The sequence below is a fragment of the Jaculus jaculus genome, chromosome 4 (genome assembly GCF_020740685.1).
Source record: "Jaculus jaculus isolate mJacJac1 chromosome 4, mJacJac1.mat.Y.cur, whole genome shotgun sequence".
NCBI classification, from domain to species: domain Eukaryota; kingdom Metazoa; phylum Chordata; class Mammalia; order Rodentia; family Dipodidae; genus Jaculus; species Jaculus jaculus.
Window position 1 is genome coordinate 91,484,263 of NC_059105.1, and position 15,118 is coordinate 91,499,380.

Sequence of the window (15,118 nt, forward strand, 5' to 3'; positions counted from 1 at the left end):
ACTATTCCATGGGCTGAGGTCCTGGACTAAATAAGTAGGAAACAGCGAGAAGCCAGTCATGGTGGCTCACACCTTTAATCCCAGCCATTAAGGAGGATGAGGTAGGAAGATAACTGAGTTCGAGGCCAGCCTAGACTACAGAGTGAGGTCTAGAATAGCCTAGGTTAGAGTGAGACTGCACTTCAAAAAATGAGAAAAGATAAGCCAGGCATGGTGGTGCATGCCTTCAATCCCAGCACTTGGGAGGCAGAGGTAGGAGGATTGCCGTGAGTTTGAGGCCACCCTGAGACTCCATAGTGAATTCCAGATCAGCCTGGGCTAGAGTGAGACCCTACCTTGAAAAACAAAAGAAAAAATGAGAAAAGGGCTGGAGAGATGGCTTAGCAGCTAAGGCACTTGCATACAAAGCCAAAGGACCTAGGTTCTATTCCCCAGGATCTATGTAAGCCAGATGCACAAGATGGTGCATGTGTCTGGAGTTCATTTGCAATGGCTGGATGCCCTGGTGCGCCCATTATCACTCTCTTTCTCTCTCTCTCCCTCTGTCTCTCTCAAATAAATAAAAATAAAATATTTTTTAAATGGAAAAAAAGACAAATAATAACAACACAGTTGGATGGATGGCTTAGCGGTTAAGGCATTTGCCTGCATAGTCAAAGGACCTTGGTTCTACTCCCTTGGACCCAGGAGAGCAAGATGCACAAGGGGGCGCACACATCTGGAGTTCGTTTGCATTGGCTGGAGGCCCGGATGCACCCATTCTCTTTCTCTCTCTCTTCCTCTTTCTCTGTCAAATAAATAAATATTAAAAAAAAAAAAAGGCAAGCTGAGTACTGGCACTCATCTCTCTCTGCTTCTTGCATGTAGACTGAAATGTGACCAGCTAACCTCCCCCTTGCCATCATGCTTTCCCTATAAACCATGAGCCAAAATAACCCCTTTTTTCCTTCTTTAAGTTGCTTCTTATCAGATATTTTGTCATAGCAACAGGAGAGTAACTAATACCAGGTCCATGGTTGGAGGGAATACATCACTATCCAAAGACCTCCCATCCATTTTCTATATCTGGTTTCTATCAAAGAAGGTGTTTTCTATATAAAGGAAGTCGCTGCTGAGGAGTGAAGGCACTGTTTTGTTTTAGTTGTTGCTTGTTTGTTTATTATGGTGTAGGGGTTAGTCTCAAGCTCCTAGATTCATGGTCCTCCCTACATCTGCTTCCTTAACAGCTCCAAGTGTAGGTACATACCATCATGTCTTGAAAAGACTTACACTTTTTTTTTGGAGGCAGGGTCTCAATCTAGCATAAGCTACCACAGTTGGCTGGTTTAGTGATCTTGTAAGGACTTTTTCAGCACTCCCATTCTCTCTTTTTACCTCCAATATCAGAACCTTCTCTCTGCATTGCAGCCAACCTGGTGGGGCTTGCCTTCCTGGAGAATGGAATGAGAGTAGGAAGTAGCAGGGCTCTCCTACCTGCTTGTGCACCTTGGTGAGCTGCTCCAAGTTGTTTTCAAGGAAGGAAATCTTCTGCTTCTGGGCAGCACTGCCCCCTCCGTCATCACTGTCCAGTTCCACGCTCTGCAGCCACACTCATGGTCAGCGGTGCAGCCACATCCCCACCACCCACTGCCCCTCCGTCATCACTGTCCACCGCATGCTCTGTAACCATACTTAGTGGCTCAACCACATCCACCCAACAAGGGTACACGATGCATTTCAAACTTTCTTTAAAAATAAAAACTCCTGGCTAGAGAGATTGCTTAGTGGTTAAATGCTTGCCTGCAAAGCCTAAGGACCTCAGTTCGAGGCTTGATTCCCCAGTAGCCACATAAGCCTGATGTACAAGGTGGTACAGGCATCTGGAGTTTATTTGCAGTGGCTGGAGGTCGTGGAGTACTCATTCTCTCTATCTTCCTCCTCCCTCTCTCTTTTTCTTCCCAAATAAATAAAAATAAAAATTGAAAAACAAAAATTTCCACTTTCACTAAAGGATAGTCTGAAAGTGAACATGAAGAGACATTCTATGTTTAAACTCAATGAACTTCGGATCAATTTCCTTGGCTTGCAACAAAGGTGGTATGAGAGAGCTTGCTTTTAAAAGAGCTGGCAAAATAGCCCTTCAGATCTGCTTCTGCAAACTTCTGTAAGCTGTACGTATTTCTCTTTAATGAAATGTACCTCCCCCTTGCAAGCAGATAAAGAGACTTCGTTTCGGGGGGGGGGGGGAAACACTCTACAATTTATTAAAATGAGTCAATGTGAAAGTAAGTGCAAGACTCCAGGTCAGTTTTGGCCATCAGGACAAGATGCTAAGTTCCCAAGCCCGGCAGCAAGTGTCTATGTTGTCACCGGGAAGCCCAAACAGCCTCTGCTTGTCCCTCAAGCCTCCAACTCCAAGTAATTCTGCAGTGAGACAGTTTCAACCCAGTCACAGCATCCAGGTGCTGGGAAAATCCTTGAAATTGATCAGATGTTGAAATTGGCCAAAACACTGCACTCCTGACAAGCTAGGTGGCACACATAAACCAGGAAATGCAGGCGGAGCTCAGAAATGGCAAAACCTGCCTCCTTCATGTGAGATCAGCATCCTGGTTGGGAAGAGTAGCAGTGCCACAGCCATCTCCAGCCTAAAACAATCAGGGTCACAAACCTGAAACTGAATCAGAAGCCCCAGAAAGGTTTACTGAAACTCGGATTGCTGGGCCCACCCTAGTCGAGTTAGGTCTGAACATTTTTTTAAATGAATTCCCACGTGATGCCAGTGTAACTGGTCAGAGGGCCACAACTAAAAATAGACCATTCCTGAGCTGTTTCATATCATGAAATCAGGGAAGTCTAACTTCAGGCTCTTAAACCCTCCTCTGACCACCTCTCCCAGGACATAGTCTTTTCAGTCATTGTCATAAGTGCCCTTCAGGTGCCCTCCCCATCTTACTTGGTCCGTGGTCAAGGGTATTTTGTGTATTGCAAGTCCTTATACATCGGCCTATCCATTGCCATTCAGGCCTTGAAATCTTCATTTACATTCTCAAGATTTCATGCTAGAATCATGTCAGGTGCCATGTCAAATGCACATCATTTCCCACTTAACACACATCACACTGCTCAGCAACCCACTTGTCCATTCCTAGAGGATGTCCTCCACAGATGCCTGGGCCATCTATTCTCTCCTTGGGCTCCACTTTCTCTTCCCTCCCTCTCCACTGAGGCCTGAGCCTCCACAGTAGCTGAGGACCGAAATCATCAGATGCAGACTCTTCAGCATTAGAGTTTCAGACAGACTTCTCCCCTGATTCTCTTCTCCCATCTAAGAAAATGAGTCTATCCACTCATTCTATTAATTCTGTCCCTCTCAGACTCCCTGACTCCATCAACAACTCTTTTTTTCTATATCTAAGCTTTTTTTCCTTTGCCCCTCTAAACACACTCGTGTGTGCAGAAACATTCAAACAGTCATGTACTCACATTTGCACACACTTTTAAGACCTTTGTTTAATCCTGTCATGTCTCTGCTATGGTCCATTACTCCTTGTCTACTACTCACAAACATTTCAGAGGAGTAGCTTGTCTAGCTGCCCTCGCTACTAAACGTGGGGAGTCACCCATATGAAGTCTCCCCAAGACCACTGTGATTCTGAGAACATACGAATCTGGCCTGCAAACCCCTCCTTCCAGCAGCGCAACACAGGGCAAGCCACTCAGCACGAAGCCTAACTCCACACAGCACCACAGGAATGCTGAGTGAAAATAAGACACTGAATACTAAACACTTCACTACTGTCCTAGCCTTCAACGACTTACACTTGAACAAGTGCACACACACACATACACACACACACACACACCCTCTGGCCACCAGACTGCAGAGCCAAGCTGTCTGATAATAACAGCACTGTGCAAGAGCAGTAGCTTTCACACAGCAGGGGGCAGATAAATATATATTCACTTTAAATAAAGGCCAACGACGGCATTATAACTTTTTACTAAGAAGGAAAAATCAGATGGGAAAATGTTCCTAAGTAATGTCTGCCTCTGGCATATTCTTTTAATAACGTTCTCTGGTATGAAGTAATTAATTTTTAAGCATAACTCGCCCCAATTTAAGCAAGTGAGATTTCATCTGAAAATGGTTTTTCCTGGCCGACTTCTTCAGAAACAACAGGACTCACCTTTTTCACCCGGGTGGTCAGGTCCTGGACAAAGAGTTTGCGGAGGTTATGAAGAGTCTGGAGCTCTCGCGACTGAAAGAGATGTTTAAAATGCAATCAGTGAGGGAGCAAACTGGATGTGTGCATTTGCACCAGACCATTGGCCCCTGCCTGCCCTACGATCCTGTCCCTCCTGTGACTCACACCGCGGGCCACACCCCTATCAGGAGCCTCCTGACACAGGGAATCCATGTCCGAGAACTATAAGTCGGAACATATCCTGCGCCTTTCCTGTACTCTCAAGGGAGCCAAACTAAAATTCTTAGGGTGGATTCCTGTTCCTTTTGCTTTCTCTAGATTTACCATGTAAACATTCTACACAATAACCAACAAGCTTCAAATTAGACAGTTTCTTCACCCAAAGCCACTGTTCTTTTCCATGATTCTGCGCCCCCTGCTGGCCAAACCCACAGCAGGTTTGCTTCCATCACCAGCTTGTGGGGGGTGGGGGGTAGTTCCCACTTCCTGGGTTTGTTTTCCTATTTGGAGCCTGAGGATGAAGGAAGGCTGCCTCATCACCGATGCCAGAATGGAATGGAATTCTGCTTTACAAACCCTTAGCACAGTAACTGGCACGTGGTGGTCAGCAGAGATCGGCAGTTTGAACTGTTCAGCTATCAGATGTCATACAACCCCCTCTCCCTTTACTGTGGGTTATGTTCCATAAATGAACCCTTAGGAGTCAGACTGCAGAGACAAGACCTGATGAGACCTGGTGTTCTTCAGTACCAAGACCAGAAGAGAAGACTATTTTCTTCTGTTCAAGTCTTCCATATATTTTTACAAAAGAGGTTAGTTGCTGGCAAAATATTTCCTTGTAAAGGAAGAGGAGAGAGGAACTTCTCAATGTCAATGCTTTAGTCGATCTTAACTGACAGGATGTCCGAGGGTACAGCTCATACACACATTATAGAGAAAGAAACAGGACATGAAGCTAAGGAAACACTAGGTGTCTTGGAATAGAATTTCCTGTTAATTCGAGGCCTTATTATTAGGTCTGTGTTGAAATAAGAAGCACCTGAAGTCAACTGCATCCTCAGATGAGGTAAAGTGCTTTCTGCGGGAAGCCAAATGGGCATGTAATTATGAATAATGTGAACACGGCACCATCCACAGCTGAGCCACCTCACAGCACAGGTGCGGCACAGAGCTCACAATTACCAGTCAGGCCATCATGCTCCTGCAGAGGGAGCTCGGGCCCAAGACCCTTTAATGACCATGAATGCCCTGCATGATGTCCCTCCACCCAAGAGGTACGATTACCGCTTGTTCTGTGATCACAGTTAATATTTTCCTATGCAAAGCACCATCATACCAAAGGGGAGATGAAAAAACATGGCACCTTGCCCAAGGGCCAGGCGATTCCTTGGGATACAGTATGACATAATGTAGAGTCCTGAGTTTGGCCCTGCTCTCTCGTTTCTGGGTGATTACAATAAACAGCTTGGCAGGGAAGGGAAAGGAGTTCATGGCAGACGACAGTGATGCTAGGGAGGCTTAAGCAGCTCTTGCCTGGCTTTCTGCAGTAATGAGCTTTCCTCTGTCACATCTCCTTCTCTCAATTCTCTTCCTGTCTTACCCTCCACATGAGAGTTCAAGGCTCAGTATCCGTCACAGTGGACAGTGAGGGTAGTATCCAGAGCAAAAGGCTATTTATTGTCTTGTAGCAAGGTGACTGCCTAGGGCTGAAGGACACCTGGACAGCCAGTTACCCTTTCTCACTGTGGTATCTGACAGTGGGCCTCTGGGCTCCAACTCCTGGGTGGCATCCTCGTCATCAACACTCGAGAGATAGAGAGAGAAAGATAGATCATGCCTACACCAAGAGGCCTTGAGAGAGGAATGGGCAGCCAAGGACAGCAAGCCTGTCTCTGAAGAATATCTATGGCTCAGCTCAAGACAAGTCCAGGGCCAAAGGAAAATATCTGTCTGAAACAGCCTATGCTGTAGGAATCCAGTCCTGGACTTAAGGGAGGAAACGAGATGGTGAAGGAGGGAAGGAGAGGACGAGGAACCAGTGCTTGAATATGTCTGTCCTTGTGTAGATGGACAAGTGTATGGTTGGGGGGGGGGGGGGGGGCGGGCTGCAAGTGTGTGTGTGCATGAGCGCATCCAGATTAGCATAGGGCAAAAGGACAAGTAGACAGACGATGGAGGCCACTCGGGAAAATGTGCTGTTAAGACACATTCCAACATCAAAGAAGGCGAAGGAACTAGTTGTATACCCTTCACAAGGACGAGGACGAGAAATCATGTGAGTGTGAGTGGAGGTGAGAGTCCACGGGAAGGGCTGGCATGAATGGCCACGAGTGTGTGCATGCTGCTGACTGCATGAGACATGGCGGGAGTATGCTGAGAGCAACTGTGCGTGCAGATGTGTAAATGGAAGTCACGTGTGACTTGTTTAAGTGAGCAAAATGTGAACGAGGAAGTATCATCAGGGAGGGTGCAAATATATGTGTGAATAGGGGTAGACTGTATATGAACATCACAAAGACTTATGTGTACACAAGTGTGAGAACTGAGTGTGAGAAACACAAGAAAGAATGTGAATGTGTGGGCATGTGTGTGGCGTGCACAATGGCGCATGTGTACAAGAGCATGAGCAAGCTGAGTGTGTGAGGAGGGCAGAGAAAGTAAGTAGGCGGGAAAGCATGGTTCGTGCACGCAGACGGCAGGTGAAGGACTGCACACAGGAACCGGGTGTGAAAGCGGAGAACATCCTCGCGAGGCACTCTTCCCTGGTTGGTGGGAAAATAGCAATATTTTAATGTTTAATATGGCCCTGCACTGCTATAATTATGTGCAGTTATGGTCAGCACTTCTCTGGTAAAACTGATGGAGGCAAAGTAATTTTGTGGCTTCATTTCAGGCTCTGCTACAGTCTCCACCCTGGCAAGGTCCAGCTTCTCATCAGTGCCAGCACCCGACCTCCATCCCAAAGGCTTGTGTCCTCACTCCTCTGCTGGGGCTGAGGAGCAGCGTGCACTGGCCCAGGAGCCAGCGTGCGGTCTCTGGTCCAGACAGGAGCAGCCATCTGTCTAGAGCCTGGGTCTCCAGGTTGTCAGGGATGGGCTTTGTCCCACATGGACTCACATGACACGTGAGTGGTGATTTCAAACAGCCCTTCCAAAAGCAAGCTGGGTCTGGAACTCCTCTCTGCCCCAAGCCCTGATGGTCTCAAGGTCTTCCCTGACCTACAAGCATAGCCCTTTCCTCTCTGAGCTCACCTTCTACTCTTCACTCAGCCACAACCACGATGACCTCCATGCTGGGCCCCACCTTCCATATGGAGCCCACTGCTGCCTGTCTGGAATGCTCTTCCCCAGATACCCCCATGGCTCACTTTTTCACTGTGACGAGCCCTTGTTCCAGCGTGCACCTCCTCATGGGCTCCCCAGGCCACCACCTTCTGCACATTCTATAACCATGTAAGAGTACAGTGTTCCATGCCCTTATCTGCAGGAGATCCATTCCAAGACCAGGGGATGCCTGAAACCATGGATAGCACCAGCGCTTATACATAGGTGCCTTTTCCTACACACATACCTAGGATAAAGTCTCATTTGTAAACCAGGCACAGTTAAGAGACCAGCAATAACTACTAACATGGAGCTGCAGCAATGTTATGTAATAAAAGTTATATGGCCGGGCATGGTGGCACATGCCTTTAATCCCAGCACTCGGGAAGCAGAGGTAGGAGGACTGCAGTGAATTAGAGGCCACCCTGAGATTACATAGTGAATTCCAGGTCAGCCTGAGCTACAGTGAGAACCTTACCTTAAAGAAAAAAAAGAAAGAAAGAAAAGAAAAAGAAAAAATATATATATATGAATATGGTCTCCTGCAAAACACTTAATTCCTCATTTATCATGAGACCATGCTGACTGCGGGCAACTGCCAAAAGCGAAACCATGGGAGGAGACAGCGGTACACATTTTCTCCACTACTTACTGCGTCTCCTCAGCTAACAGTTAAATCTCGGGATGGCATGGACTTATCTGCACTGTGCAGGGACAGATATATCCAAGCATCTGAAATAACAAAGCCTTCATAGGTGCTCTATAAATAGCCACTGAAAGTTGAGGGCAAGGAAGCTACGATGGCCACTGATTTGTAATTCGGTTCAATTCTTACAAAAGCTTTCCAGGATTACAGTGCTAAGGACTGAATGATCGATCAACGGATTGATTCTGTGAAAGAGTAATTCTATAAATCCACCTTGCACTGGATGCTTTGTGTCTAAAAGGATACACATGGAAGGTGTGCACAGAGAAGGGTTTAGTATAAACAATTCCAGGGGTCACAGCTAAACCGCACTTTGGGAGTGAAATGAGCTGGGAAACCGGAACTCACCACTGTCTCCTCCAGCCCCTTGAGGTCCTCCCTGGCTTGTTCCCTTTTATCATTGAGCAACCTGAGGGACAAGAAGGGACAGTGAACCACCACAGGGCAACCTGAATGATGCAGATACGAGCTCTACCTAGGAAAACTGAGCAAAGCAACAAAACCAAGGAACACACGGATAACCAGGCTCTGTTTTTAAAAAGCCAGATCAGGCCAGAATCTGTGGGTCCCAGAATCAAAAAAAGCAGCATTGTGAAGTCCTCCTGGGGATGAGAGAAATCAGGACATATTTAAAGTGCACTCACAAGAGCTTTTCCAGTTTCATTTCTCTCTCCTGGTCCTCTATTTTCAGCTTGTTATAATCAGAACTCAGCTTCTCCTGTTCCAGTTGCAGTTTCTGATTCAAACTGAAATTGAGAGGAAAAGCAATATATTCCAAATCAGCCTGAACTTCTGAGTCATCCGCCTAAAACCGTGGTTCTGCTCCAACCCCATTAGTTCTGGGCAATAAAGGCAGCAATTCAGGAGGATGCTGAGGGATCAGAGAACAACCTCACAGCTTCTTTCCTGCCCAAGTGAAAACTAATTTCTGGGGAGCATCTAAGAGGCATGAAACAAAGGCTTTGAGGATGTATTTATAGTTTGCTTGTGTGCAAGAGCTCCAGGGGGAAAATAATGACATTGGGAAAGGCTGATGTTTTAAAACAGAAGAAGAGCCCTGTTAGACAAATTCTACTTCTATACCACCCAGAGGACAGCTGCTCACTCAGTCAGGTAACCCTATGTGGCCAAGGCAGTCTTCCCTCCCCTCTCTTGGGTGTTTCTGAAGACATCTCCCGAGGCCACAGGATGCCTGTCACAGATAGCTCCTGCTCTGCAGTGCCCTCGAGGAGGCCTTCAGAGAGGAATTAGGAAGAGAAAGCCCCAGCTCTGTGCAAATGGACAGACATCATCTGCCTGGGGATGTCTGGTCAGCTTCTGGACCAGGCCAGTACACATAAAACCCACTGTGTGGCTGAGGTCAGGCAACTGTGAGGGGACAGTTTATCCACTGCATGAAGAGAAGCCAGATGGGTCTTAATGCCCATGCCCAGGTCACAGATGCTGTCTTTCTCACCTTCCTTCTCTCTCTTTCTCTCAATCTCTCTCTCCTCTAACTACATACTTTGAGGAGAATTAATGAGAATCATGTCTACAAGAGAAGCACAGAGAGACAGCATGGGGGTGCTCCATGTGGGAGAAGGGGAGAGGGCAGGCTAAGGGCTCTAGGTAGACTACTCAGAGCCCACCATGCCACAAGCTTGGATCAGTCATCTGGAGAACAAAACTCTTAACTCCAGTGTGATTCCTACTTAGCAACATGACCTTAAGTAGCAATTCAGCCTTGCTTCCTGCATCTGTTTCTTTTTGTCTATAGAAAGTTGGAGGGAGCCGGGTGTGGTGGCGCATGCCTTTAATTCCAGCACTTGGGAGGCAGAGGAGGTAGGATGAGTTCGAGGCCACCCTGAGAATACATAGTGAGTTCCAGGTCAGCCTGTACTAGAGTGAGACCCTACCTCGAAAAACAAACAAACAAACAAAAAGAAAGTTGGAGGGGAGGGAACCCTGGCTGAGTTGGGGGCCAGCAATGAAACTCTATTCGAATAAATACAATTGTTGTTTTATTTGTAATACTACGCTGCTCCCATTTTTGAGACTTAGAAACACTATTCTACAAAGAGGTTCAGTCTGCCAAGGAAATCCACTAAGTACAAGAGCCCCCAGGAAAGGACCCTGAAGATGTCTCTGCAGCTTAGCAACCTGTGATGTGGATGGGGAGTGGGACTATGGAGCTAGAGCTCCGGGTGGCTCTGACCAAGCAGGTGGGAAGCAATGAGCCGGCATCCCACAGGTAAACCGCAATGATGCTATCCTGGAGGCAGCGGCACAGGGCATCAGCACAGACACGGATGGCGTGGGTCCCTGAGAAGTACAGAGTGAGTAGGGGGCTGCATCCATGCAGTGAGCAAGCACGTGTTGGGCTGAGGTGACAGCAGTTCTGAGTGGCTTCTCTCTGGAGTGTTTATCTATCAGAAACCCTGGAAGAGGCCCAGGGTGCCCCCCCCCAGTACTTTTCCATAGTCTCCCTGACCACTGTGGCACGAGTCACCACTCAAGTGATCCTGTCCCAGGCTGGAGGTAGGGATGACAAGGAGGGGCAGCTGAGCCCGCCTGACACCTGCTACACTAGGGCTGTGGCACACTCGGCTCCAGATGGGAGAACAGAGCCTGAGTGCAGTGCCACCCGGGTAGAACAAGAACACAGAGTCGGGGCTGAGGAGATAGGGCCACGTGGCTTTAGCCATGGCCTTCAAAGCTGGCCCACGAGGTCTGAGCTATGCCCACCCATGCCTTGCAAGCCCTTAGCCCACTCACTCCCGAATCTCATCGATGATTTTCTGCTTCTCTTCAATCTCGTCTCGAAGTCGGGACAGCTGCTTCTGGTGAGCTTCGCGGTGGCTCTCCATCTGCTGCTCCAGCGCCTTCTGCAAGGCCAGGCCAGGAGGAAACGCGTCATCCGCTTGTCGACAAGCCCCGGGTCTGTGTCTCCCTCCTTCAGAGGTTAGATCCCCAAACAGGGTGCTTCTGGCTTTTGCGCCCCCAGCACCTGGCCTTGCTTCATCAGCACACAAAGCCCACCCACCCATTATAAAACCAAGTGGACTCCAGGAGCAGAAAAGCCTTCTCATTGCACAGAACCTTCACTCTTGACCTTCTACCACTCACCTGAGCTACATGACGTCCCCACCAGGTCAGTCAGAAGGTACCATCCTCTTACCACCCAAGTGACCCAAGACAAGTTGCAGATCCCCTGGGAGAGCTCTTCCTCGCCTGTTTGAGGAGATAGCCCCCGCCCTGCCCACTGCAGCTTTGTGAGGAAGCATCCCCAAAGCAGTGACACAGGAGAGGGCCACCACACGAGACGGCAGCGTTCTGCGGCTGCAGCGGGGTCACATGGAGGCAGGGCTATATGGGTTCCTGCCCAATCAAGCTCGCACTCTGCCTGGAGCTGAACAGCATCTTTACCTTCACACGTCTCGTTTGATTCACCTCAAAGTCTCATTTCCCAATTGTTTTCCCTACATTTTTCTTTGCTGATTAAAATGTGATCCGTGGGCTGGAGAGATGGCTTAGCGGTTAAGCGCTTGCCTGTGAAGCCTAAGGACCCCAGTTCAAGGCTCGGTTCCCCAGGTCCCACGTTAGCCAGATGCACAAGGGGGCGCACACGTCTGGAGTTCGTTTGCAGAGGCTAGAAGCCCTGGCGCACCCATTCTCTCTCTCTCCCTCTACCTGTCTTTCTCTCTGTGTCTGTCGCTCTCAAATAAATAAATAAAAATTTAAAAAAAAAAAGTGATCCGTGAAGTCCGTGTTTCACACAGAAACAATTTGGAGTGTTTCTTTGCCAACACTGACAGGTTTTCTTCCACTGGAGCGAGGTGGGGTGGTGGTGGTGAACACTTGTTTTGAAGTTAAGTCTAAGCGTGTGACCCATACCATGACTGAGGAGGGTGCTACCTCACCCTCTTCATAAGAAGCAGAGAAGACAAAGACATGAATCCAACACGCCAGCATCTGCGACACCTCAGGGTTTCTGGACAGTCCCATTATCTCCTCACGTCTATGCCAGCCCACACAAGAAGCATCGTGGATGCCCAGCAGAGCTCCTGCCCTCTCCCTCCTGTGCTGCCAGGCCCACGTCTAAGGACAGCTATCTCTAGAAGAAAATGCATCAATGCATGCTGGGCTCCACGGAAGGGGCACTGCACACACCTTCATCTCCTCAGCATCCTGCAGCCGTGTCAGGTGTTCTTTCTCCTTATCTTGGAAACTGACTTCATGCATTTTTTCTGTTTTTAATTGTAAAAAACAAAGAGTTAAGATTAAACTGGCAGGATTTATATCCAAAAACAAAATTAAGGAAAAGCAAAAACAAAGAACCGTATAGTAAAACACCCGCTTATATCATCAGCAGCGATGATGGCGTGGAAGAAGGGGCTCCCAAAATAGAACCAGCCAAACGGGCTGACCTCTCCAAGCCCTGCGCCTCGGCACTTGGGTTCTTGGCAGTGTGGATCAGGCCCTGGGGAGAGCAGCTCCTGTGGGGAAGGTGCGCATGGAAGCAGGCTGCCCTTCAGAACCGTACGCTGGCTACAACTAGCCCATACCCTGGAAGCTTGTTCCCCACCTGGCCTCGGTGAGTAACCCCAAAGGCATGACGTGAACGGATGCACAGCCCTGCACACAGACTATAAAGCATCCTGTGAGTGTGAGGTGACATTTGGATTAGTGCCATGGTAGAATACCATGAAGAGCTAATTTACCCCCAGAGGTGAGCTGCAGATTTTCTAAGATTCTGGAGCGGGAAAACAATCTGAAGATGAAAACAAGTAAACAGAATAAACTCTTACACGCCCCAGATTCCCCAGAAGGCCCCAGGTGGGCTGTTCAGAATCTCAGCACATTTTTGCTCACCAGGCCCCTAGGACCCATGGGAGCAGGGACATCCTGAGCAGGAGAGTTGAGGAGCTGGGGACAGGGAGCAAAATAATTTGGATCTGACATGTGATTCAGTCTTCTCTCCAGTCCACTCCCCTTCATTTCAGGTCTTCTCAGTGGACCATGGAGAAGAAGAGAAAATTCTTTTCAGGGTCTAGCGTTTGGTGCTATGCTCTATGTTCTCCTTACCATGAAAAGAAGAGCTTACAAAGCTAGAGCAGGGTGGGTCTCTGCTCTTCCCCACCATCCCCGAGGTAGGATTTTCCTATAGTCCAGGCTGACCTGGAATTCACTATGTAGTCTCAAGTTGGCCTTGAACTCATGGCAATCCTTCTGCTTCTGCCTCCCAAGTGCTGTGATCAAAGGTGTGTGCCACCACACCCAGCCTTCTTTATTTAAAAAAATTTTTTTTATTTATTTGTAAGCAGAGTGAGATCGAAGAGAGATAGAAAGCATGGGTGCATCAGGGTCTCCAGCCACTGTAAATGGACTCCAGATGTATGCAGCACTTTGTGCATCTGGCCCTACGTGGGAACTTGGAAATCAAATTCCAGTCGCAGGCAAGTACTTTAACCACTGAGCAATCTCTCCAGCCCTGCTCATTTTTAAAAAAACAATCTTCCTTTAAATTTAAAGTTAGAATGTATTTTTTGAGTAAATAACTTTACATAAACACAAAGGAAATTTTAATACATAATATCACTAAACTCAATATCAAAGAATGTTTATTTTAAATACTAATTTCTAGTATTTCTAGTATAAGCAAGGATCTACTTGTTTTTTATAACTATACCTGCAATAAGGATCTGTATTAATGACTTTATCCTAACACTGCATCATAAGCTTTGCTACACACCTTCAACCATTTTGTCTCTGATGTGCTGAACAACGATCTATTAAAGTCTATTGAACCGTTATGTTAAACATCTAAATGGCTTCCTTTTTTCCTCTTTTCTTTGTATTTGTTTTTCTGATGTAAAATTCTACAATGAATATTTGAAACGTGAGGAATAAATGGCATGAAGAAATGTTATGGCTATTTAAATGGCTAATGGATTAATTTTATTTCAGCCTGCAAAGCTTGTGCTTGGTCTCATACTGCATAATGCAAATTTCAGAAACCTTTTCTAGTTTCTGCATTTCTAGTTGCCACTCCTGCTGCTGTTTGCTCCCATTTAGTACTTCCTTTGTGCCAGAGACCACTCGCCTAAGGGAGGAGCTTGTTCAAAGGCTCAGCCCTGCCAGCCACAGAGAGTAACAGAACTCCATAGAAAGGCAAGACATAAGGAGTCTGGCATAGGATAGAATTTAGATTTCGCAGTCACCCCTGAGGATGGGGCAACATGGCTTGTCTAGAGCAGACTGGCCACTCAGCAGATGGACACAATCCTTAACTGCACAGCACGGGGCAATGGCAGCTAGAATGAGGAGAACCAGAAGGGCGTCTATGCTGCAGACGCAAGGCAACAGTGTTGGTGACTGACAGAGGCTAGCAGGGTGGACAGGGAGGACTCGGACCCAGGCGGCCGCGTGGGCAGAAGGCCGGTGGGAAGAGGCAGATTCACGGTGGGATCACTCCTACAGGTTTCTCTCTTTTGCTGTTACGCTATTGTTCTTAGCAGACACAGAAATGCTTTAATTGATCAAAACTAAACACCGGGACTCCAGCCAACAGGAGACTGTCTGACTCAGGCCAAGTGTCTGACACCTGCAAAGCAGTCAATATTTACCTTGGGCTCGGAGCTTGGCCAGCTCTTCACTGAGCGAGTCCTGGGACTCCTCCAGCTGCCTCCTCTTTTGCTCCATGTTCTGCATGTAGTCTGTCAGAGATTTGATCTTGGCTTCGTGCTTTGAAAAAGAAAACAGTTTAGAAGGGAAAATGAATCACTACCAACCAGTTACCCAAGGTTGCCTGGGACTGTCTGATGGGAAAACACAACCACATGACCTCACCACAGACCAGCGCATAAGCTGCCCCAGCCCAGGGTTCCGAATCCAGGACCAAGACGATCTGCTGTGACTTCCGT

The 15,118-nt window shown here is 47.6% G+C and overlaps 1 protein-coding gene across 1 annotated transcript in view; it reads right to left on the minus strand.

Annotated features, from left to right (window-relative positions):
- Positions 1-15,118, minus strand: part of Kif5c (kinesin family member 5C) — a 181,755-nt gene that overhangs the window by 33,173 nt on the left and 133,464 nt on the right. The window contains exons 17-23 of the mRNA XM_045147133.1: positions 14,822-14,939; positions 12,366-12,442; positions 10,971-11,080; positions 8,861-8,962; positions 8,565-8,625; positions 4,170-4,241; positions 1,474-1,578 (exon numbers count right to left, since the gene is read on the minus strand). Coding sequence (XP_045003068.1) covers positions 1,474-1,578; positions 4,170-4,241; positions 8,565-8,625; positions 8,861-8,962; positions 10,971-11,080; positions 12,366-12,442; positions 14,822-14,939 — 645 coding nt within the window. The remainder of the gene's footprint in view (positions 1-1,473; positions 1,579-4,169; positions 4,242-8,564; positions 8,626-8,860; positions 8,963-10,970; positions 11,081-12,365; positions 12,443-14,821; positions 14,940-15,118) is intronic.